A 26508-nucleotide genomic window follows, 5' to 3' on the forward strand; every position below is an offset into this window, starting at 1 on the left:
CCAGTCAGGGCCAGACCACTCTGGGCTTTGTGGGCCTTGGTAGTAAGTTCAGGTGGAATTGCCAGTGTGAAGGGGAGTAATTGGAGGATCGTAAGCAAGGGGGTCATAGCATAGTCAGGCCTGACATTTAAGAGAGACCACCCTTGGCAGCTGTGTAGATAATGATTAGGGGGCAAGAGTGGAGGCTAAAATATTGCTAGATAGGTTGCCATAGGCATAAATTTTGCATTATGACCATAGCTATATGTTTACTCAAAACTTACTGCTTGGTCAAGATTCAGTGGTTGTCAGTGTGGGGGATTATTATTGTTTTTAAAATATGAAGTTTCCAGAACTCCTACTACGTAGAAAAATGCCAGTTGAATTCTTGAGAAAGCTTATTGACAGATTGTACAAGATAGGAAAAGATTCCTTCAGACCCCCTCGTCTGTCTCTTTTTTATTTTCTCCTCTTCTCTTGTATCCTTTCTTGCTGGTCAAGTGGAAAAGGATGTCTGATCATGCCCTTGAACTTTATCTCAGTAGGACCTACTGAATATTGTTTGGAAGACCTGCTAACAATGAGAAATAAGCAGTGATTTATCAAAAAATGTCAGGTTTAAACAGTCATGATTTCCAAGGCTAGGGTTGCTCTGGCTGAGCAACCTTTAATGTTTTAATCCCTAATCAGGATTTGCTTTTAGTTTCAGACTTAGTCACAGTTTCAAAAAAGAAAGGCATGAAGGTGGTAGAGCCAAAGGGTTAGAGAAGGTAAGACAGGATGCTAATTTATGTTTCTTACTAGGCGATATCCAGAGCTATGCATAATATAAATATTTTTCCAAGGGTTTCTGAGCTAAGTGTGTTTTGACTGCTTTGACCCTCCTGCAGTCAGTTAAAATTTCATTTAACCCAGCTAAACATAAAGTTTCATACTTTGCAAGCTTAAAAAGCTGTTAGAAGTTAGATTTGCATGGCAAGAAAAAATAGATTTTCCTCTAACCAGACACCCATTATCCAAAACCATTCAGTTCTGGGATTTGAATGTGTTGCTTACTGCCACTGTCACCGCTTTCCAGAGAGCAGAGACGGGAAACATAACTAGGAATCAAGGAAAGGGGGGAAAATAAGGCAGGTGTGGCAGCAATAAGCAGTTGAGCCTTGAGGAGCTCTTTGCAGAACCGACAAGCATTGTGATACTCAGTGGAGTTGCAGCGTTTGCTGCTTTAGGATTCAGGGAAATCATATGTCAATCAGGGCGATTTATGGAAAAACAGACTGTGACATGGTTCATCGCCCCCACCCAAGGTATTTTTCTGTTTTCTTTCACGTACCCAAATTGTCCAATAATTAAGGAAAACATTGCAGAGGATTTTGCTAGCTGTGAGATTGGAGAGCAGGCTTGCCTATCTCCTTCATATAAGAGGGGAAAACAACTCTTGTATTTATGGGTGCTTTCAATTTTGGCATCGATATTGCCTCAAATATGCAGCTAGTGTTTTACATTGTCCTTGTACCAGGGCATGAAGAAGAGCCTAGGAAGAAATCTTCATTTGTGATTCAGGTATTACCAGTTAGTCACTTTCAGCCACACATTACCCCACCCCCAGTTCAAATGCTTCCCTTAAATCTCACTGAGAAAGAGTAAAGAGGCCTTATTTCAAGATCCATCTCTTGCCATTGTTTCATCCTCAGGCTCAGTTTGAATTGTGTCTGTAGCGGCCTTGTGTACCAGTGCTTATGACGTGTCGGTTGGAGGAGATCATTTCCTTCTCTCTCCTTTTTTCTCTTTTCCCCTCACTAAAGTGATAGGGTGTGAAGGGAAAAAAACGGGTTCCAGAGTTAGTCCCTTTCTGCCACAAACTTTGTGACTTTGGCTAAGCTAATTGACCTCTCTGGACCTTTGTTTTCTCACCTGTGAAAGCTGTGAGGACTATATGAGAGTAGATGGGGAAATATATATGTGTGTATAAAGACCTGATTACAGTACACAAAGTAAGTGCTCTATCAATTTATTTAAATTCAGCCAAATGTACTGAGTGTCTGCTGTGTATAGCCTTGCTCTAGACTTTGAAAAGTACACCAAGATGAATAAGTGTATGGGGACTGCCTTCCAAGAACTTGAGTTTTTCTTAGTCCATGGGAGATATGAGCTATGAATAACACTGGGGAACACAATTTTCGTTGAGTTAGATCTGACACTGTTTTTGACTAACTTTTGGCATCTGAGTCCAAAAATGACCCCAGTTTTTCTCTATCACATCAACTTTTTAAGGTACAGGATACCCTCCCTTTGTCCCAAAAATCATACAAAATGTACATACAAAGGAAAATTAAGAAAAAATTGCCTGAATATACTATTTAATTTTATTCATATAAAGGCTATGTATTGTTACTATAAGTCAACTTGTGTACAAGTAATAAAGTTCTGCTACCAAACATACATATTAAAGTATTTTATCTTCTCAAACGACAGGCTAGGAAATGCCAAAATGAGATATTTGAAACAGTCTCTTTCAATTGGCAAAGCTTTAACAAATTGCATCATGAGATCCACTTTTATGTGCGGAGGGGGGAATATAATGTTCTTTCTGTCAACAAGTGGCTCATGTAGAATGTCTGGATCACCAGGTTTGAGGTCAGATCTTGGAGGCCAATTCGACTCCACCCACTGCTTCTCACAAGCTCTGCTGTCCCACATACACAGAAAACAGGGATACTTGGTGTATCCGCATTGCTGACCAAGAAGGAAGCAGACCGTTTTAAGATCAACACAGATGATCCAATTGTGCTTGTGATATTGCAACAGATCAATGACTCTCTCTATGACTTCATATTCTTCATGAAAACAAACTGAATGGCCAATTGGGACTGCACCAAATAAATTGCCATTGTGGAGGAGAACACACTTCAAGCTCCACTTTGAGCTATCGATGCACAGTCGCCATTCAGTTGCGTTATAGATTGAAATTCCCAATTCGTTCATTAAACCATGTATGTGATGGCAATACACAAAGCTACCGTCACTTCAAATGATGCAGAAATGCACTTTCTCTTGATTTAAAGTAGGATACCTTCACTCCTTTTTCAAGCAAGTTTTTCTCGTGCAGTCTTGATGCTAGGAATTCTGAAGCCTTTTTGGATAGTCCCAAATCTCGTGCCAAATCATTCAACTCACGCTGATCGAATCCCTTATGAACTGAGTCATCTTCAGTTTCAAAATTGTAATCATTGGTGTCACTTAGTTCTTCACCACACTCCTGTTTTTCAAAAGAGGGTAGTTCAGTGAAAACTGGTGCTAGGATTTCAGCTGAATGAGGCACGGGGCATATGCTGATGGCAGACTAGGATACTCTATTTTACATTTATTTTTCTTGTTATATCCTGATGTTTTCACTATACAAAAGTAACAATCACTTGAATGACCTCTGGGCTCTCGTCAAACCATAGGTACCAAATGGCAGTTTATCACGTGTTCCCTTCGTCCATATCCATAAACTATGGACACACTGCTTGCACACCTTGTGAGGGGCCTAAGACTTATCTTGATCACCAAGTTTTACTTTAAAATATGCAAAATACGCTTGCCTGACAAATGTGCTGATGTTTGTCCTTTGGGAATGGTGAAACTGCCACAGATATAACAAAACGCATCAGGGTTGTTTAGGCACTTACACGAGAAATAGCAGAGGCAGACATGATCTGAAGGAAAGGAAGTAAGTATGTATGTAAATAAAAAAATAAGTCCTGCTAACTCCTTGTATGTAGAAAAGAACTCTGACTACACTTCGAAATATGATTCACTATATAGAGCGGCACACAACCTCTCACCACACTGTCTCATGTGTAACCGAATGGCCTAGACAAGTATGAAGCTGCCGCTGGTCTCCAAGGTCATCCCCCACCCCTCCCCACTAGAGGAAGGTTTGCTCTCAGCCAATAGGAGAGCACTAGTGCTTCCCTGGGTCCAGGCTTGATCCAGCCTATAGTGGTTGCATTAAGATAAGCTGTACAGAAAAAACTTGACGCAATAGAAGAAAACTAACTGGAGTTTTGAAATCAGCATGCCTATTTAATCTAAAACAGCTGAAAAATCGAACTCACAGGAATTATGTTAAAAATTGTAAGAATGCTTAAAGGGATAGATTCTGACTCCCCTTAATTTTGAAACAGACCCAGGGTAAGGCATGCCACATATTGTCATTTCATCTTTACAACTTACTTTTATTTTCTAAGTGAGGAAGCTGAGTCAGTGAGAGAGAAGATACACTGCAAGTTCACAGATCTTGTCTTCCCATACAGGTTTACTTATTAAGGCTACCACTTAGAGATTTAAGACCAGACAGATAATCACGTCTTGATTATTAGGTGTTTCCTTAGTTACCCTTCTATTTTGCCTCAGGATTACCCGGAGGGCTAACTCCTCAAGACCACAGATTGTGCCAGAAGATAATATAGAGTAGTATAAGCATTATTTTTGCCTAAGAAGGGAGCTTGGTTTTACTTTCGCTCCCACTGCTCAGTAGCAGTGTGGTCTTGGCTGTTATACATCTCTTGAATATCAGCTGTATGATGTGGCTACTGAAAGTTTCCTCGAAGTATTGTGTAAATCAAATTAAACGAGAAATATAATTTTATTTACGTACTATAAATATAAGACCCTTTATTATGTTAATATTCTTTGCAAGAAGGAATTAGAGATTCATCAGAGGTAATAGTTTCATAAGAGCTTAGCATGGAAAGTTAGGAATGTTTTGAGTTTAACCCTAAATTTCAAGGCTGGTGTAAAATATGGCTAGTAAACTTACCAACTAAACTTCTCTTGGTCCTGGAGTCTAGAAGCATGCTTTGACTTGAGTGAACTGTTGACCTGACGTCAGCTGACATTTTTGTAAGGTGCTTAAATACCACAGAAAAGTAGAAAGAACACTGAACTTGATATCTTAAGGCCTAGGTTCAAGTGTACTAGTACTGTCACTCACTCGCTTTGTAACCTTGAATTTTACTTTGTCTCCTTAAGCTTCAATCTTAAGTTAGGAGTAATCACATCTGCCCTTTCTTTGCCCCAGAGTCACTCCAAGGCTCAAAAGAGAATGGGAATGGGAGAGCATGCGCTAACCCACAGGTGGCTGATTATACCCTTTGTTCCTTCAGGAGAGAAGGGAGTATGGGAAAGGGAGCATTTTGGGGACTATTTTGTGACACGTATCTCTCTCTCCTTTTGCCTCTCTGTGGCTGAAGGTGGACGGACAGGTGGTTGCGCTGCTCGTGCAGAATCTGGAGCGCCTGGATGAGTCTGTGAAAGAAGAGGCGGATGGCGTGCACAACACTCTGGGTGAGGGTGAGGGTGAGGGCAAGGGCGAGCGCAGCCAGTGTTCCTGCGTTTCTTTGTGTTTGTTTTGGGGCTTGGTGCTCACTTCCCTTCCTCCTTCGTAACAGGCAGGAGAGGTTGTGTTTTCTTTCCTTTTGCTTCCAAACTGCCTTTTCAGAAACGAAGACCCTTGTGTAAATTTCATACAACTGCAGGTAATAAAGCAGAAATTCACCTTCCTGGACAAAAAAAAACGCTGGCTCCTTTTAGTGGGGCTTTGCCTCTGAAAGTTAAGATGAAGTCTATGTAGAGTGATCTTTATTTCTTCCTTCCTTCCTTCCTTCCTTCCTTCCTTCCTTCCTTCCTTCCTTCCTTCCTTCCTTCCTTCCTTCCTTCCTTCCTCCCTCCCTCCCTCCCTCCCTCCCTCTCTCTCTCTCTCTCTCTCTCTCTCTCTCTCTCTCTCTCTCCCCCTCCCTCCCTCCCTCCCTTCCTTCCTTCCTTTCCTCTCTCTTTTATTTTTTTCTTTTTTCGTTTTGGTAACTTTGTAAATTTTAGTTTTTTAATCTCATTATGTTGGTTTTTCTTCCCACTTCCCTTCAGTGGAACTACAAACTTCTGAACAACTGTGTATCTTTATAGGACATTTTATTTGAAAAGGAGTTAGTGTTTTTTTCTCTTATGAGTAAACTGCGAGTTGAAATATTGCCGTTAACTTGGCTGCCCCTTCATCATATGTTCGTTTAAGTGAATTCCTCTGCAGTATTTTCCCTCCTACACCTCTTCTTTGAATCTCCCCAGTCTGTCCCCTGTAAAGTTGCCTGACCAGCAGCCTATTTAAAATTGTGGTGTTGGGCAGGCCTGTGTATCACTGGTCGCTGCTGTATGAAACTGTTAAGTGACATATCTGTAAGCAGAGCTTGAGAAATGAACAAGGCCCAGCAAAAACAGAAAGTTTGACGAGATTAGATTTTCTTTTGGCTTGTTTGTGTCTGGCACAGATATCTCTTATAGTTTTATATTCTCTTCCGTGGAGATTATCTTAAAGAAGGGGGAAGACATAGCCTGGAAATCTGTAGAAACTGTAGTTTCAGCTTGGTCACCTACCAACAGCTCAGCAAAGTCATCCCTCTGTCCCTTACTGAGCACCTGATGTTTGTCAGGCACTGTGCTAGGCACTGGGGTAGATTAAAAATGAATTAGGCGTGGTTCTTAAGAGGTTGACTGATGGGAAAATCTTGAACAGAAAAGGAAAGATATACAGGGTAACAAATGGTATAGTAGGCGTCAGTGGAGAGAGCACTGTGGGAGTGAAGAGGAAGGGTCTCCAAGTTACTGTTTAGGAGCAAGTAGCCACTGGGGCTGAATTATGAAGTCAGGTACATTTGGACAGAGAAATGTGAGAAAGAGAAAGACCTTCAGTCAGGGGTACAGGATTTGCAAAGCCATGAATGGGCCTGAGCTTTGGGGAAAGAAGTGGTGGGAGATGGGACCAGAGGAGTAATTTTGTCCAGATTATGGAAGACCTTGTAAATCATGGTACAATGTTTGGATTTTATTCTATTGGGCAACAAGAATCCATCTAAAGCAGAATACGAATGAGTTGACAGTGACCAGACAGGAGGGGGGAGGGGGAGAAGGGAGGAAAGAAGGGGAAAGGTTTAGTTAAGAAACTAGTATAAATGACCCATGGACAGGAACAACAGGATGGGGATTGACTGTGGGAGAATGAGGGGTGGGCGGGACAGGGGAGAGCAACGGGGGAAAAATGGGACTACTGTAGTAGAACAATTAAAAAAATTTTTTATTCTCTATTAAAGAAAAAAACTTCCAGGAGGGGAAGAAAAAAGAAGAATAAGAATGAGTTTATTTAAACGAATGAGTTGATTTTCTTAGAGCATGTGAGAAAGTAATTTAAGGTGTTGTAATGATCTTCTCAGGGGTCTAGTTGCTACTCTGCTCCCAAGCCTTTGTGTTTCACTCCCTGAAGGGGGCTGCCTGGTTATTCTTTAATTTGCCACTGGCAAGACTGACATGGACAAAGGAGTGAGGAAAAAATAGTAGGCGTGGTAATTTCTTCAGCCTTTTCTCCTTCTGGGCATTGTGTTTAGAGAACACAGACCTTGTTCTGTGTTATAATAACATACCCTGGGATACATGGCGGAAGGGGCCCTGCAGGGAATGAAAGCATTGGATGTGGTAGAATGGGACTATAGGTGATTTTTTAAATGTCCTCTTTTTGATATCATAGTTATGCATATTTTTTTTTTTTTTGCCTCCCAATTTTTAATTTCTCTATTAAGCAACAATTTGGTCGTTGTAGGAGATAGCCGGACCAATTATGTTTGCTTCTGAGTACCTGACAGTTACCTCTGCCTGTGTGGCCTTTCCCCTCCTTGCACATTATTTTGTTCAGTTAAGATCGTGGTTGGTATCCTTACAGTCCAGACAAAGAGAATTGAAAATGAATGAATCAGAAAAGCTAGAGACTCTGAATTCACCACCCCCTGATTTTTCCCCTAGGTTTTATCAAGGCTTCTGTCTCTTTAGTCATAGGTCTCTGGGACTCTAAGTGGCTTTTCTTAGAGATATCCTCCCTTCTGTGTGTTCTGCTCTGGTGTTCCCTGTTGGCACAGAAAATCTATCACTCCTTTTGTGAATTCCATCATTTTCACTTACAAGTTTTGCTTGTCATGTAACTTGAAGTGAAAAACTCCACAACATCTCCCTGGTTAATCTAAAAACGGCAACACAGCATCTGGCTGGGAGGAATAGGGGAAAGTGGGAAGAGGAATAAAATGCCTGCCGTGGGAAGCAGGCTTGTTGCGGATGGAACAGAGTTGCCTTCCCAAGTGACTGGTGTCTGTCTCCCTTCAGCTATTGTGGAAAACATGGCTGAGTTCCGGCCAGAGATGTGTACAGAGGCTGCCCAGCAGGGGCTTCTGCAGTGGCTGCTGAAGAGGCTGAAGGTAAGTCTGGCTTTTCAAGAAGGCAGCTCGGACCTCTGCTCAGGGCCTGGCTCCTGCTGGGTCATTGGCGTAGCTTGTTGTCCCCAGGCCGTATGATCCAGTTTGGGAATTTTTTGCTATTTCTTGCCTCTTTCTTTGTTTTTTCCTCTTTTGTTTGTTTTAAAAGAAGATGTTTTAAAAATAGATTTTAATACCTCTGAAAATAATACAAACATGTTGTAAATAAAACAAATTCATGTAATACAGAAGGTATAAAACTGAAGGTAAAAGTTTTCTTCTGCTGAATGCTTCTGGTTCCACTTCCCAGAGGCAGCCACTCTTAACAAACGGTATTTTCTCTGTCCTAGAAATTCTTTGTGTGACTATAGGAGAGTGTGTGTGTGTTTCACAAATAGAAATACAGTAATTTTCAAAGCCCCTTAACCTGGCCTCTCTGACCCTTCCATTTCTCAGTTTTGGAACATTGTCCTTGTTCCCTTTCAGATGTCTCTTTTACCCACCCCCTACTCTGCAAGGGTCAAAATTATTTTGACTTCTGTATCTGTATTTGCTTATGCTCTTCCTTCCACCAGTACTGACTCCTGTCTTTCTCATATATTTTTAGATTATACACACTGTTCATTAACCAGCTTAAATCTCTGGTCCTTCATGTAGCCTCCATCATTTTTAGAACTGAAAGGAAATATTTAAGTTCTATTGCAGATAAAAAATTAAAAGTCAAGACCTATAGGGATGAAGTGCCTTGCCCAAATTCATACAGCTGGTTAGAGATAAAGCTAGGATCAAAGCCCAAGCCTCCAGACTTCCTTCATGCGCCAATTCCATAGCAGTACTTTGCCCCCAGCCCATATTGCCCTTTTTCTTTCCTAAATGTCAGCCTGTTTACTTTCTTCCTACTGGTCCTCTGTGGGAGTTAGCAGATCTGGGTTCTCACTGCTGTATACCCATAACTGTGTGACACTTACCTTTATGGAGCATCTTTTCTTCCTCACCTGGCAGACTTTCATTTTATCATGTGTGTTCCTTGTCTTTCTCCAGATCTCCTTGAACTTCTTAAGAGCAAGGAGTGAGTCTGTATCATATTTGCATCTCCTCCCAACTGTTCTCAGGGCGTGGTTCCCGACCAGAAGCATCTGAATCTCTCCAGCTTGGAGTGGAGCTAGCAATCTGTGTTTTAATGTTCGGGTGATTCTGATACATGCCAGTGTCTAAGAACCACCACCCTAGGTTATTTATGGTTACATTGCTTGGTAAAACCTTGCTACTTAATTGATCATTTCATATTTATTTAGTAGTCCTTGAATAATTCTTAAGTGCATAGCACATTGACAAGTCTCCTTTTTGTATTGGTCGCCTAGCGGAACTAGAGATACTCATGGATTTTTTCATTCACTAAATGAAATCTCACTAATTTGTGCTAATGAGGATGAAATCCAATGCAAATGATTGCATTAAATGGTTTAGCAGGTAAACAGATAAGAGTAGTGTGGGAGATACTGCAGCACAGTTTGTTTTTTAATAGGAAATACAAACTTACTAAGATATTATGTTCTATTTAAAATAACACCAAAACCCAAAAGTAACTTTTTCTTTTCTAAAGAAACAAAATTAATATCCCCCTTTGCTCCCCATTAAATCAATGCTTTGAAAGCAGTTGCAGCATTCAACGTATGAGCCAATGAATTGAGAATTGGCTACATTATGCTACATGTACAACTGGTTAATGCTAATTTCTTAGCTTCTGTGACCAGGAGTTGGGATTTTGCAGGGCACAATCTGCTTTGACAATTGTACAGGGCTGTAGATGTTTCTGAACCTGCCCCATGTGTTCCAGGTACCAGAGGTGAGCTGCAGAAATAACCTGAGGCTTCTGGCTGCGGGTGGTAGCATAATTGTTTTGTGCCTTCCAAAAAAGCAGCAGCTTTCAAAAAGGTGAAGTTTAATTTTATTCAAGGCTAGTACATGCTGAGTACAAACCTATGCTTGACTCTGTAATTACTGTTGACAGCTGAAAGATTTAGGATCACCAGGCTCCTGGATAGAAGAGAGCCCCAGAAGTTCCAAGTCCCGTTGGGTTACTTGGCCAGATCCAAGAGACCATTCCTGCTAGATGCATTCTGCTGTCTTCTAATTTTGACTAAATGACCTTGTAATTTGGTGTCTTGGTATTTTGCGAGCTTGGAGGCTGTCATCTCTAGTGGTGACTTTTGTCTTTGGTTAAACGTGAAAGGTTTTTCTCCTTTTTCCTCCCACCTAGCCCATAGTTTATTTCCTTTCCATCAGATTAAAATATTTGGTTGTCATCTTCATCATCATCACCACCACTACGTATTCCCCACTCACTGTGAGTGTCGTGTATTGGCTGTTACGTGCAGTGTTATTCTTGATACTGTATGTACATTATATCTGATCCTCACAAACAACCCTCCAAGCGAGTGCTACTATCCCCAATTTACAGATAAGGAATGGATCCGGAGAGGGGGAAATGCCTTGCCCAAACTCCACGGGAAGGTGTGGGAGAGCCTGTAACAGCTGGCCTGGCTCTCTGTAAAGCCTCTGCCTCTTGCCAGGCTTTCCCCCAACTGACACCCTTTTCAGGGTCTGAAGCATTGCAGGGTTCAGTATTGGGAGGTTGTAGGGCCTAATCACTTTGACTTTCTGATTAGATTACTCCTTCGTGCCAATTTTTCAATCAGAGGACCTATGTTTAAAGAAAGAAGTGATGAAATTATGATTCTGATTTAAAAAAAAAATTTACTTTGGGAAAATTGGAAACACCTTGGAGTGTCACAGCAAAAGCTGGAGATTTTCTTGTGTTGGGGGGCGGTCAGAAATTCTCAGTAGAAGGACATTCAACTGTTAGGGTCCTGTTAAGTATGAGAAGGGACACCCCCCCCCAAAAGCCATGGAATTTATTTATAAAAAATTGTGTATTCTTACATGTTTAAACTTTAGTTACCTTCACAGTACTCTCCATTTGATGCCATACACCTATCAAGACGTTTTTTCCATTGCTCCAAACAGTTTTTGAATTCACAGATTTTGATGCCTTTTAGTGCTTCTGCCATTTTTTGTTTCACCTCTTCCACATCGGCAAACCGTTTCCCTTTGAGGACTTTTTTCATCCTGGGAAACAAACAAACAAAAATTTCTTGGGGTGAGATTGGGTGAATAGGGAGGGTGGGGCACAGGGTCATGCTGTTTTTGGTCCAAACCTGCTGAATACTTAGCCTGGTGTGGGCAGGTGCACTCGTAAATCACCCATCATGAAATGGGCAAACGCACTGAAAGAGTCTTCAAAAAAATTTCACTGGAACTGAACACAGCCTCTCAGGACAGTGCCAGCTGGTGCACTGCCACCGAGGGGATCCTGAAACACTCCCCTAGGAGGGGAGGCCTGTACTGTAGGGAGCCTGCCCTCCAAAAGATAATTCTGGTTTGTTTGGGTTTTTTGGCCCCCCCCCTCTAGTATATATAATAAATATACTAGGTTATTTAATCCAACCACCTTATGAGGGAATTGTTATTTATTTTCACTTAGCATAAGAGAAATTGAGTTAGAGAGGCAGAGTGATTTGGCCAAGATCAAATGGCAGGTAACTGTAGAGCTGAGATTCTAATCTGGATATTTCTGATTCCAGTCATCATACAAACTTTTAGTACCTACTGTGTGTTACTTTCCGTATTATCTTATTTGATGCTCATCATAACTTTCCAAAAAGATGTTATTTTATTCCATTTTACATATAAGGAAACTTAGGACCAAGAAATGTTATGTGGGTCGTAGATGCCCATTCTCAGTTCATGGTGCTATTGGAGACTCATAATTTTGTTTTTACAGCATCCCTATGCCAGAAAGGACATAACGGTTCCATGTATTAAGTAGTTAGGGCCACACGATGTCTGAACAATTTAGTACCATTTGAAAAAAATAGTAGACATGAATTTTTAAAGATGTATTTTTATTTCATTCTTCAATACAATTACTTACTAATAGATGTGTGTGCCTTTGGAGTTCTGCGCGACTTCTAAAACCTTGGGATCAGATTGAACACCACCCTCTTCTTATTTCACAGTTTGTTTTTTGTCGTTGTTGTTGTTTTTATCACAGCAACCACCAAAATCCAACTTCACAAAAACAGGATGTCATGAAAAGAGATGTACCTGGAGCTAGTAGTTAATGCAGTGTTCAACAAATGTCAAATGTCACTGTACTTTCCTTGGCAATTGAAAATATCTTATGGTGCCCCTGTGATTCAGTATAACCCAGGTACCTCGGCAAATCACATAGGTAGTACGTGCTTACTACTCAGACCTAGGTATGTCTGATCCCAGATGCATGTCCTCTTTTTAATGTGACTATATCACTTGATAAAATTAATTTTAACTCAGTGTCATAATTTAATGCCATGACAACAGACAACATTCATGTCAAATTGTTGTCATGTTCAGTTCTTTGTTTTGCATATAGCAGATGCCCAATAAATATTTGTTTAAAAAAAAAGAGAGAGAGAGAGAGAGAAACCTATCCCTTATCTTGGACACAGGAGTTTATGAAGTCAAATAAAAAACAAGGGAGGCATTGGAACCATGGAGAGGCTCTTGCTTGAGTGGCCTGATTCTTTTGCCTTCTTTCAGTTAAATGTATCTTGTTTTAAACAAGAACCATGATTCTGGAAAAGCATGTGACTTGGTGTGGCTTAAATCCTTTAAAATGGCAATACTTGTAACTTAAATAATTTGAGTAAATAACTTTATTAATGAATTCTTGATTCTGGTGCAGATGCTTGTTGCTTGGCTTTTCACTTTCGTGTTTTGATTTTTATAAAATTTTTTTTTTTTTAAGTAAACTTGCCACAGATTGCATCTAAACCCTGGCTCTTAGACTGAATTTCTTAAAACAAGGCCTTAAGCTTGGCCAGGGAGCATACCTTGCAGTCAGCACACGTAAGACCTTGCATTTACAGATCTTTTAATCTCAGATGGGTCATACCTGGTCAGCCTCCTGAAACCAGAAACCCTGTGGGGTGCACTTAGGCTTGACGAGGAAGACGTGCACAGAAAACTGAAAAGACGATGGTGTTGCTTCATCAGGGACCGCTCTTCCTTCTTAAGTACAAAATCAATGTCCAAACAGAACTGTGAATGGCGCTAAGGTGATGGAAGTCTTAGCGTCAAGATAAACACTTCCCCTGTCCTTTCCGGATACAGAAATTATTTGTCATTTCTGAAAACCTGGATAGGTAGCAAGGCTGCTGCTGCTGAACAATTGTCTATGTTCTTGCATTTTTAAGAATTAAGGGTACAGTAAATAAAACCACATTGAAGAGGCTTGCTCCTCTCTGCACCTTAATCCAAAGGGTGTTGTTAATGGAGAGAGATTTGAGTCTCGCTACTGAAGCAGCAATGCGGTGGCTGTGAAGGAGAGTCTCTGCCGTAGATTTGTCCCCTTGAAACTCTAAGGAGCAGGGCATGCAGCAGGGAAAGAATTGTGGGTAGTAATTTGGGTGTTAAAATATTAACACATTTCTGCATATTTAATATGGTTTCCTTTTTAAATAGTAGGCAGATTATGGCACACAAGCAGATAGGTTTATGATTTCAAATTAAATTTTAAACATTAAAAAATCCAAAGGCACTACTTTATTATAAATATACTCAACTAATCTAAATAAGAACCTCCTTTCTTTTCAACTTCTCTAATGTGTCAGCTAATTTACAGCCTGATTTTATGATTATAATTTGTGAACAAAGCTTCATGATGGGTTTTAGTCTAAAAGTTTGAAAATTTCAATTATTCATCTGCTTCACATTTGAGTATATATTATGTGCCAGACAACAGTCTCTGGACTCAAATTGGGGAATCTGAGAAGGCTTCACAGAGGAGGTGGCATTCATACTTGGGCATTAGGAGTGTGAGAGCCATTGTGTTTGTGTTCATCTGCTATTTATGTTTTTACTATGTAGTGCTTGAGTCTTGTCTCTTGAGAGCAGAGGCAGACTCTTTTTTTAACCCTTAACCTGTCTTTTCCTTTTCTAACTTCTATTTCTCTCTAATTCAGATCCTAGTACTTGTGAAAAATTCATCCTAGGGAAGGGAACAGGGTCCCGTAACGTTTTTTTCCCTCATTTTTCCTGTTTCCTCACAGGCAAAGATGCCTTTCGATGCCAACAAACTGTATTGTAGTGAAGTGCTGGCCATATTGCTCCAGGACAACGATGGTGAGGCTCCCTCTTGGTATTGGTATTCTGTTAGGATAGGAGCCAGGCTTGTTTCAGATCATGACAGCAAGCTCTCTTGCCTTTGGCATCCCCTTGCTCTCCCTCTCGCTCTCCGTGCAGCTTTTGTACTCTGTCAAGCTGTATTGATTTTGTTTGCTGATGTATCAGTGTTAGATGGCTGTAAAATCTGACAGTTAGCTTCATTTTTTTTTCTCCCTCTATTTTTTCCCCTTTCAGAAAACAGGGAATTGCTTGGGGAGCTGGATGGAATCGATGTGCTTCTTCAGCAGTTATCCGTGAGTAATTCTTATGCTTCCTGTCTGCCATGAAGATACATGGCCTGCTTTAAATGGGAGGTGGAGCTGGAGATTGTGGGCAGGAGTAACCCATGTGAGGCAAGGCCTGGGAGTGTGTTGTTAGGTTTGAGGTTACAGTGATTTGCCTCCTTTTCTTAGTCATTTGCTTTTTATGACCAGATATCATTGTGTTTCAGGGGTGGACTTTTTCAGTCTTCTGATATTTATCAGTCCAAAAGAGGAGTGCTTCCTGCTTAAGTGTATGTTTTGGGGCCACAAATACCAAATTATTTTCAGTTGACCCACTTCCAAGATTTTTTCACTTCCTTTCCTTTTAATCTGCCACTAAAATGGAGTCTTACTCATTTTCCAAATAAGCTCAAGGAGTGCATGTTCCATTGCAGAGGGTTAGAGGTCACCACGCAGGATAGGGAAGGACGTGGTGCTGGAGGCTAGAAACTGGAAATTGCCGTTGTTTCATTGTAAGAAATGTGCATCTGGCTCAAGTGTTGTTCTGCGGGCATTCTGACAATACTGTTAAGATTTCTTCTAACAAATCTGATCTGTGCTCTTCCAAAAAGAGGACTGAAAATAGATCATTTGGATAAAATTTTGTGAGTGTTGGGAGTGACAGAGATGTCAGTTTGCATAAAGCTTCCATCTTGGTGCCAGCAGCCTGAGTGGCTTGGCCTCCACCCCAAAAAACAGAGCTTTGAAACGTGAATCTGTTTTCAATTCTGGGAAGGTGCTTAGTCCTGTTTCTGCAAGATTATTGATCATTTTGTAGTAGACTGTAAGGGTTTGCATATACTGTTAAAAGGCTTTCCTTTAACACACCACATATATCTCTGGCAAAGACAAAACTTTTGCTTTAAGCTGTTCCCAGACTTAGAGCCACAACTGCTGTGTGAGGCAGCTCAGTAGCCCTGATGGTTAGAAAACCCTTCCTCATATTGAGCCACGATTTACCCTTCTGTGTTGTGGTTGTTTTTCAGAAGGTAAAGAAATGGGTTGTGGTTGGGCTGGGCAAGTGGAGGGCTTTGGGGGTAACTGGCAAAGTTGTTTCTTGACTTGGATGGTGGTTTCAGGGGTGTTCACTTTACTCATTTAGCTATACATGTGCTCTCTGGAGTTCTCTGTGGTTCTCTGTGTCTGTGCTATATATTTCACAGTAAATTTTTAAAAAATCTGCCTCCTGAAATATCAGCCACTCATAGACCCAGTGGTCAGTTGAGTGTTTTGGTTTTTTGCATGGACTGATAGCTATTTATTTAATACCCGTGAATCAGAAAGCCCTGTTTCTCTAAAATGGAAACTAATGAGAGTTTTGTTTGGTAAGTTCTGTTCCTGCTGTGGGGTTATCATGACAGACAGGCTTTGTTGATGCTGGCTGATGAAAAGACATTCTCTTAGGGCTCTGTGCTTTCTGTTGTCTTTGCTTGACAGGTGTTTAAAAGACACAATCCTAGCACTGCTGAGGAGCAGGAGATGATGGAGAATTTGTTTGACTCACTCTGTTCCTGCCTCATGCTCAGTTCCAATCGTGAGCGCTTCCTGAAGGGCGAGGGTCTTCAGCTGATGAATCTCATGCTCAGGTATGTTTCTTACCTCCTAGCTCTGTATTTTTTGCCCAACTTTTCTCTGTTAGCCTGGATTCAAGAACATGTGGTTACAGTCTTTTATTCCCTCGAGGTCCCTAGATATATAAAACCATAAAGTCTGCAGGGGTGCATATGGTTTTTTCTAAAGTGAGAGTGGGTGAATAAAAGTATCTTTTGCTCTGTTTGTGCTCTATTTTGTCCATTAGCCATATGACCACTACCCTGAAAGGAAATATCTTTCTGCTCATTCTCTTAGTGCATTGGTCTTGGGAAATCTAAAACTTCTAGATATATCCTATGTTAATTTCTAGACTTAGCCCAGTTTGTTTATTTCCCATATTGACCTATGTCATACCTTTGTCTATATTTTATTGTTGACAGAATAGCATTCACATATTTTATTTGTACATAGTTTTCAATATACATTATTTTCAGTAATAAATTGTGCATGTGCTACGTGGCCAGCATAGAAGATATGAAAATGTACAAGAGAATTCTAGAATTTTCTTTATAGTACTTGTATCTCTTGTTTATATTCTCATTTCTTGAAGTATTTAAAGTGGATATCGTGTTAATATATTACACAGAATCCTATAGTTGAAAGTAAATGGGAAGTATTTTATATTCATAACTCTTGAAAAACCTGGCTAGAAAGGAGAGTAGAGAAATGGGTGTAGGGGGAAGGATGATAACCAGAGTGTGGTGTAGGTCAAGGAACAGTTGTCTAAATTGAACGATACTAGATCATGTTTGCATGGTTGGAAGACTAATCATTACTGAATTACTCTTTTTGAAATTGAGCCAGAGTCTGTTGTCTTGAAACTTCTATTCCCATACACTGAAAACTCTGTTAAACCATTTCTTTGACAAAATATTTTTATAAATTGGATCTATATCTATTAAATACAATTTAGAATATAGGCATGTAAAACTGTTCAAACACAGATAAGATACTATTTTGAGAGCTGGGCTTATACAGAAATGAGTAAGACAGGATTCTTGCTTCTAAGAACAGGAAACAGTTCTATCACCCTAATACAACTCAACTTTGGGTGTATACTTCTAGTCTTTTTTTTTTTTTCTCAGTTGTTGTTTTCTTATTTTTAACAGCTTTTTAGGCCTGCCCACACATGTAGTTTTCTATACTGTTTCTTTTTAAACTTAGCATGCTGTTTCTAATGCTGTGACATAATTTTCATGTGAGTTTTCAGTAACTGCAGAGTGGACTCTAAGAGAATATAGCTTACTTAGTATTCTTCTGTTGTTGATGTTGAAGTTACCACTAATGTTTCGCTCTTATAACAAATTCTACAATGACCATATATATTTTGTATATAATATTATTAAGGTGTGTTTCTAAAATATTAGGTCTGTCCAGAAAGTATCCAGCCATGCAATGTGAAAAATAGAGGCATTTATTGAAGAAGATACAAGATATAAGAAACATGGTACATAGGGCAGTGATGCCTCAGTTCCCTTTAAAGTAGGCACCTGGGGACCTCACACAGTTCTCCCAATCACCATCAGCTGCCCCATCATATTTTCCTGAACTCATCAATGGTCTGAACTCTCTTTTCTTTCAAAGATTATTTTAGTTTTGGGAAAAGCCAGAAGTCACAGGGCACCAAATCTGCGCTGTAGGGGGACTGAGTCACATGCGTGATGTGATGTTTCACCAAAAAACTCTGCACAAGACGTCATGCATGAGTGGGCACATTGTCATAATGAAGCTGCCAATCACCAGTTGCCCATAGCCGTGGCCTTCTGCATCACGTCAGTAGTTTCTGCGGAGGAATGTTGCAGCTTAACACAAAATTTGATGCAGATTCGTTGCTCTACGTGCACATGTTGAATGTGATGGTCACACAGAACACATGCTCACTCGGCAGTGTGTACTGCCCCCACTGACTGGTACAGCAAAGTCGTCATTGTTCACGCATGCACATTCCAGCCCACTCTTGCTGGCTGCCAGGTTACAGTGATGTTGCACAAACCATTCTTGTGATATTAACAATGGCTGGACATTTTCCAGACAGACCTCGTATCTTCTTTTTAAAGGCTTGTGTAGGGCTGGGGCCCAGTAGACCTCTTTGTTTGTCCAGTGCATATCAGACCTTTAATTTCTCCTCCAAACCCCTGGCCCCCGCAGTCACCACACCTGAAAATCTTCGTCTGTGGAATTGCTTTAAAATTTATTCAGAGGCCTATATTGTTCAGGTGATTTTCTAGCTTTACTCTCTTGAGTCTTTTGTTTGCTTATCTCCTTTACCCTTCTAATTGCCTGTCCTTTTGTTGAAATGGCCAACCTTCTCTCAAGCAAATAGCAAATAAAGAAGATGCATTTGGCTTTCTAGGCCTTCTAACCTTAAAACTACACTCGGCAGGGACTTTAGTTTCCTAAGCTTCTTAAAGGTCTGAGCCACCAGTGTCTTTGGATGGTTGAGTGCAAATACGAAGTGATGTGTTCCTGTAGAGTATGGTTTGGTAATGTGCAGCAGTGGGGAGAGGAATAAAGAACCAGAAATACGGATTATTCAAATAAGAATGCTGAGGTATTCTGGGAGCCTAATTAAAAAGAAGTTCCAGAAGACTTAGAAACTACCTCTAGGATCTCCTAAATTTTCATTTGAATGCTGAAGTTACTGTTAGATTAATTCTTTTGCATTAATTAGCTATATTAGCAGATTCAGCATTTCCTTTTCTCTTTCTCATGCTCTTTGTTCTATGTTATTTTTGTTATTTTTCTTCTTTGGACTCCCAAATGGAAAGTTTAATTGGGAGGACATATTTTCTGCTACTGGATTTGGCCTTCCTCATCTAGCAAGAGCTGCCAAATTGTTCTCTGTTAGAGAGAGCCTTCTCAAGACCAGGAAGCTGTAATGCTAGAAGTTCAGAAAAATTTCTGTGGTTCCATTGCCCTGAATACTGATTTTTACTTTGATTCAGGCATTTGTCCGACAGTCATGAAACATGCTCCTGGAAAGGCAGCAGTTATAGTGTAGCATGGAAGTGATGCAGGCGTCCTGGGGGTCTGGAGACCCAAGGCTTTGTGACCCACTGTGGGTTCTTGGCTTTGTGCAGGAAAGAACTCAAATGCAAGCCAGTGTACAGTTTAAAGTGAAAGAGAGTTTTTTAATGAAACAATGAGACACAGAGTGGGCTCCTCAGACAGAGTAGTCCTTCCCTAGTGGGGTTTGCTTCTTTTATGGAGGCTCAGTGAGTGGAGGGCTAGGGAGTTCAGTGAAGAGGAGGCATTTCTGTGGAAAGGGATGGAGATTTCTTGGAAAGGCCTGTCGGCCATTTTGGTTTTTTATATGGGCTTTCTCTTTATCATGCTGGCAAGGGCTGTGTCGTTTGAGTATGTTAATATATTACAATGCGTATATAATGAGGCTGGTGTTCACCGCAAGGCGAAATTAGTTCCATGTTGGATCGAGCTGGTCTCTGCCGGTTAGAAGCCATAAATCCTTTGGGGGTTGGTCTTAGTTTCTCTTAGACAGTAGTTGCTGTAGTCCTTATTGCTTAGAGTTTCTCCACATACCCTATCTCAGAAGAAGGGACTTTGGAGTTGAGGTGAATGCGGGTTTGGAACATAGATAGCTCTTTCACTTACTAGTTCTGGATATTTAGTGAGTTACTCTAATCTTTCTGATCTCTGACCCTCAGTTTTTTCATCTGAAAAATGGGAGTAACAATGCCAAATTTGCAGGGATTCTTTGGGAATTAGACTATATGTGAAGTGTCTGGAATAATTCTGTAGCTACTAAAACACTGATAAAGTAATGTTCCCTTTTTCTGAATTTCTGAGTTGAACATTTAATGCTTTTCAAAATAGTTCCCGATTTATTTTATTTATGTTTTCAATAGTTTATTTTCCACCCCCCTGGCCCCCACAGTCACTACACTGTTGTCCATGTCCATGAGTTTTTCTTTTTTGCTCACTCTTGCCACTCCCCACCCCCCTCCCCCAGATAAGGTTAAAAACCTTCTCTTAAAATTGCTTAGTTTCATCACATGTTTCCAAGTGGTTAAGTCTTGTTTTCTTATTACATTAACAGAAAATATGACTTAAAAATACCTACTTTTCTGAATTTGAGACTTTGTGGTCTTGTAGATGGTTATTTTTTCTAAGTATTTCATGGACACTTGAATAGGATTTGTGTTTCTAGTGTATAAAATGCTGTAACTATCTCCTGTATCAATTCCGTAAATATATTTAGCTCTCCTGTATCTTTTTAAAAAATAATTTGTCAAAATCTGAAAGAACCATTAGTCTCTCACTATGACTGTGAAGTTTTTTCCTACTTCTTGATTTCTTCTTATGTTTGAACTTGCTTATTCAGCAAGTAAATGCTAATTTTATTTTAATCTTTAGTTGTATTTTTCAATATAAATAATCCTTTTTATTACATATAATGAACTTCTTTTGAATTCTTGCATAATTCTGTGTTTATTATATCCTTTCCCATCATTTTATCTTCACAAATGTGCATGTCATCCTTGTGCAGGGACCATGCTAATCTTCTTTGTATCGTTCCAGTTTTAGTATATGTGCTGCTGAAGTGAGCACTCCATCATTTTATCTTTAGCTTTTCATGTCGTTTTGTATTATATGGGACTCTTATTAAGAGCATATTGTTTTTTATTTGTTTTTTTAGTCCAGTGTGAGAGTTTGTCTTAAAGTAGATGAATTCAATGTATTTGGTTTTATTTTAATGACTATTTTGCTTGGTCCTTTTCCTGTCGGTTTATTTTGTTCTGATGGTTTTCTTGATGGTTTTATTTTGTTCGTCTTTTCTTTTGGCTCTGTCCTCATTTTCTTTCTTTTGTGGAAATATGGAAATTATTCTTTCCATTTCTTCCTGTTAGTGAAATTGACTTAAAAATGATTTTATATTTTGTCTATGAAATTTGAAGTGGTACCATGTTCCTTCAGGATATGAGCTCTGCCTCATTCTCCTGTGGTCATCTCTTTCATCTTCATTTTCCACATGTTCCCATTCTACTCTCTAAACCAAACTATTTTAGATCCTTAACCCATTTCATTATTTCCTCTGAGTGACTCACCCTTGATGTTTAGGCTTAACTTCTTGAGGAAACCTCTTCCCTAAGCCCCATCCTTATCCCACTGCCACCCCTAAATTTTTAAGATTAGGTTCTAGCACCTTTTGCTTACTTCTGTGGAAGCACTTACCACATTGTAAATATCTATTTGTCTCTGACTGTACTGTAAGACTCTTGAAAGCAGAGATCAGGGTTTCTTCCTCTTTGTATCCCAGAGCCTAGCAACAGGTGCACACTAGGCTCCCAGTAAATATTTTCTAAATGAATGAGAAAAATCTGAGAAACATTTTTGTTGTTTAGAACCACTGGGTCATAGAATTGCTGGCAAATCTTACACATAGACCCAAAGAATGAGGAGTGACTTATTAAAAGCCATAAAGCTGAGAGAATTCAATCTCCTGTCTGTAAATATTTAGTCCTGTTTTTCCTTGTCAAATTTTTTAGTGCATGAAGAGCACAGACCAGGTCATAGGGTGATTGTGATCTTCCAGGCTCTGGGGAAGCCAGGCATCAGCTGTAGGCCTGGGCTCACTGCCCTGTTTGACGTGTGCCCATGCTGGGCAACAGAACAGAAGCCAACGCAAGTGTCCACGCTACAGTTTATCTCCCTTTGGGACACTCTTAACTCTCTGCTTCTATGATCCTTCTGGGTATTACAGGGTAAGGTTAGGTTTTCATTTCTTATAACCTTTGTGCTCAAGGTTCACAGAAGTCCTTCCTGCAGATCTAGAGTCTCTCAGCTTTTGTTTCTGGGGCCTGTTTGGAGATCTGGTACCTCTTTGCCCTTCCTTCACCGCCTTTCCCCTGTTTACTCTCCCACCCAGGTGTCAGTTTAGTTGTCAGGTGACTTTTTTTCATTCTGTGTTGAGCGTCTGGATGTCACAGTGCTTGACAGAATCGATAAGGGGGACAAAAGCTATTGTTTTTTTCTCTCTGCCAAAGGACAGATGAAGACATTTTGGAAAAGAGGAAAAGATTGTTGAAGTGATATTTTAAAATGGAACTCATGCTGTGAAAAAAGCAGCAGATGCCTATTCTAGAGTATTGAACTTCCAAAAAAGGAATTTCTCATTTGACTCCAGTGTTTCAATAAAGAGAAAAGATGAGGTGAGGGTGGGGGGCGCAGAACCCCTTGAGCAGTGTAGAACCATATACTGAAAGAGAACCAGAGTTTCTGGTGGAGGAGATACTGCTCCTTGTGTGTCAGAGAGGTTGACCTCATTCTTTCAATTCGAGAGTCAAGAGTTAGGGTACAGAGAGGATGTTTGGATGGCCCATGGCTAGCAGCAGAATGGTTCAGATATGGATATGACCCAAGTGGTAGCTTTCTAGTCTAGGGTAGTTGAGAGAGAAAAATAAAATTTAAGGAAGTCAAAATTTATTGTGCAGTTTAACAGTGATTAGATTCAGAGGGTACAATTCACAGAAAAAGAAACTAAATTATACTTATAGGGTAATGGTCATTTTAGCATTTAGCAAGAAATAAGGTTAAGCTATCCAAATGCCCTCATTGTCCTCATTGTCACTGGAGGTGACAATGCCATTTCCATGTTCCTGGTTACAGATGTCTCTGATAGGATGGCTGCTACAAATAGAAGATTCCAATATATCAGGTTTAATTATAGCCTGTATTCCAAATCATTTGCTTCTTGCCACCACAAAGCACTTTTTAACAGTATGTCTTGTATCAAATGGTTCATTGTTCTTTAAGAAACAACTGAGCCGGTGGGAGACAGAAAATGTCAGTTCCCTTGAAAATGTTGACATGAAGCTTATTACTTCTGTTGTACAACCCTGTTGCAGTTAGGAAGAAAAGAGACCGCCGTAATCCCAAGGGATATGTACAAGTGCAATTTGAGTTTATATAGCAGAAATACACTGAACCCATCTTGGTATTAACTGTATATGCAAAAAAAAAAAAGAAGAAGAAAAGAAAAGAAAAGGAAAAAAGAAAAAAGAGAGAGAGGAGTACACAGACACATCCATTTCAGGATCCATCGATTTTTAATTTCATTGATGGTTTTCAGTAAGATTTTCTTTAAAGAAAAATGTCTCTGACAAAGGAAACAAATAAAATAGTCATAGTATACCAGCTGCAAAGTAAGTCTTTGCAGGCCCAATTCTGGGCTATGAACTTGAACCAAAACATATAGGTAGGTAGTCCAGTTGGGGAATTTTTTTGACCTTAAATTTTTTTTCTCTTGGGTTTTATCTTGTTCTATAGTGTTTTGTTCATAATGAATGCATATGAAGGTGCAAACTTTATTGCATATTTATTCTTGTGGTCCTTTACAGAGTTTTGTTGTTGTTATTGTTATTGTTCTTAAGAGCTAGAGCCTTTTCTTCTGACATTCAGTCTCCAGGATTCTACTGCAGAAGCAGAATAATGATGTCAGCTGTGCTTCCTGCCGGGGCTGTATATACCGTTTGTGCTCCAAGCTGCACACACACACCTTGTTTGTTGTTTGTTCAACCAGTGTTTCCTTTCCCCACTCACTGAATGTTACCATTCTCTTGTGGATGGGTAGTAGCAGTTTGCATCTGTTCTCAAGGAACCAGAAACATGCTTCAAAAACACAAAATAATCCTTCCAACAGCCCTCCAGGCTAGAGTTACCTCTTCATAAATGGGAAAGTGCTGTGGCTGAGAAGGCAGATTAAACTGAAGCGAGATAACCTGGCAGGATGTGGGGTAGGACCTGTCTGAGCCCTTCCATCAGATTTCATAGCTAGTCATCATTCCAATGTTAAATTGCACATATTTAAAGTGTACAGTTTGATGAGTTTTACAATATTTTTTATTATTCCATGTTTATTTCTTAGGGGACAGATTTAGCTCTTTCTCTTTGCTTTTTTAGTGGTTGTTTTGAGGTTTATAGTAGCACAGTCCACCTTCAAGTAGTAGTATACCATTTCATCTATAATGTAAGAACCTTGCAACAGTAAATTTCCATTTCCCCCTCCTGGTCTTTGTGCCACGGTTATCATACATTTTACTTCTGTGTATTTTATAAATCCTGTTCTCTATTTTTGTTTGTTTAAGTGGTCAGTTAATTCTTAAAGATTATTTTTAAGAAAACAGTCCTTTGGACTTACCTCTATATTTGCCATTGGCAGTGCTCTTCATGCCTTTGGGTACATCCAGATATCTGTCTGGTATCAGTTCCTTCTTCCCAAATGATTTCCTTCAACCTTTCTTGTAGTGCTGGTCTATTGGTGATGACTTCTGTCAGCTTGTCTGTGTCTGAGAAAGTATTTGCCTTCACTTTTGAACAATATTTTCACCAGGTGCAGCCTTCTAGGTTAATAGGGCTTTTCTCCTGGTCCTAGTGTTTCTTCACTGTCACCTGGATTGCCTGGTTTGCAATGAGAAGGCTGCTGTTATTCTTACATATGTTCTTCTGAATGGAACGTGTCTACCTTTTTCTGGATATTTTTGGAATTTTCTCTTTATCATTGATTTTGACTAGTTTATACCTGGTGTAGTTTTCTTCATGTCTCTTGTGTTTAGGGGTTATTGAGCTTCTTGGATCTGTGGGCTTATAGTTGTCATCAAATGTGAAAAAGTTTCAAATATATGCATACTTTCTGCCCCCGTTGTCCTTTCAGGAACTTTAATCACATGTATATTACACTCTTTGAAATTGTCCAGCCACAGCTCACTGGTGATCTATTCATTTTTTCCAGCCTTTTTTTTCTTTCTTTCTGTGTTTTATTTTAGATAGTTTCTATGTATTTTCAAACTTACTCTTTTCTTCTGCAATATGTGATCTGCAGTTAATCTCACCCAGTGTATTTTTCATCAGACATTATATTTTTCTTTTCCAGATGTTCAGTTTGCATCTTTTTTTTTTTTTTAATCTAATCTGTTTCTAGTTAACATGTTGAAGTTTTTTCTACCTTCTTAAACATATCAAATGTGGTTGTAATAACTATTTTATGTTATCTTAGGTCATCCATGTTATTTTTATTGATTATTTTTCTCCTCTTTATGTGTAATATTTTCCTCTTTGAACGTCTATTAGTTTTTTATTGAATTCAAATATTACGAATTTTACTAGATGCTGGATTTTTTTTGGGGGGGTGGGGCGGTATTCTTATAAATATTATTGAGTTTTGTTCCAGGATGTAGTTAAATTACTTTGAAATAGTTTTGTTCCTTTGGAGACTTACTTTCAAGTGCTGTTAGGTGGGACCAGACTAGCTTTGACTCTGTGGCTAATTCTGCCCCATTACTGAAGCAGTGCCCTTCTGAGTACATGCTCTCTCTGATAAACTGAGCTCACAAGGTTTTTCCACTGTAACTGGTGGGAACACAAAATATTCCTGGTCCTCAGTGAGCTTTAGGGATTGTTTCCCCCTTCTTCTTTCAGGTTGTTCCTTTCTACAGCCTTGGTTAGTTTCCTCATATGCATATTCTTTTATTATTATTATTATTATTATTATTATTATTACTGTATTTTATTGTTCATGCTGTTACAGTAGTCCCCAGTTTTTCCCTGTTTGCCCTCCTCCAGCCAGCCACACCCCCTGCCCCAGGCGGTCCCCATACAGTTGTTCGTGTCAATGGATCTTGATACATGCTCTTCCCATGTGCATGTTCTAATCAATACTCAACTGAAGACTCAAAGGGGACCCTGAGTGCAGCTCTTGGCTCTGGTGCTCTGCCCTGTGCACCCAGCCACATTGGTCTCCCTAGAGTCCCCAGTGTGTCTCTTTCCTTCTCTGAGGCCTAGACACTCTAGAGCAGCCATTTGAGCTCATTGCATGTGTTTCTCTCTCTGGGATCACGGTATTGTGCTACCTGATGTGCTCCTTGAAGGTAGAGAAAACCATTGTTTTTTACAATATATTTTGTTCGTTTGTTTCTTTTAAGCATGGGAAGGGAATATAAATCCATTAGGCCCAAGGTGGAAGTCCAGCAGTATATTATATCCTTCTAAAAATACTTTCTAACCTATATTTCTTACTGTTTATTGCTGGTGGAAGGTAATGCAACTAACTTTTGTGTATTGATCTTCTATTAAGCAACTTGGCTATGTAACATGTCAACCAGGTTTTATTGCAATAA

General features: G+C 39.8%; 1 protein-coding gene and 1 non-coding gene across 2 annotated transcripts in view; one reads left to right on the plus strand and one right to left on the minus strand.

Annotated features, from left to right (window-relative positions):
* Positions 1-26508, plus strand: part of CTNNBL1 (catenin beta like 1) — a 162581-nt gene that overhangs the window by 62926 nt on the left and 73147 nt on the right. The window contains exons 6-10 of the mRNA XM_090286384.1: positions 5220-5313; positions 8164-8255; positions 14405-14477; positions 14715-14773; positions 16220-16368. Coding sequence (XP_090142510.1) covers positions 5220-5313; positions 8164-8255; positions 14405-14477; positions 14715-14773; positions 16220-16368 — 467 coding nt within the window. The remainder of the gene's footprint in view (positions 1-5219; positions 5314-8163; positions 8256-14404; positions 14478-14714; positions 14774-16219; positions 16369-26508) is intronic.
* Positions 20838-20944, minus strand: LOC150003539 (U6 spliceosomal RNA). Its single transcript, XR_016512810.1, has one exon. It is a non-coding gene; the product is annotated as a U6 spliceosomal RNA (small nuclear RNA).

Source organism: Furipterus horrens, unplaced genomic scaffold (genome assembly GCF_987537825.1).
Source record: "Furipterus horrens unplaced genomic scaffold, mFurHor1.1.pri manual_scaffold_8, whole genome shotgun sequence".
Lineage (NCBI taxonomy): Eukaryota > Metazoa > Chordata > Mammalia > Chiroptera > Furipteridae > Furipterus > Furipterus horrens.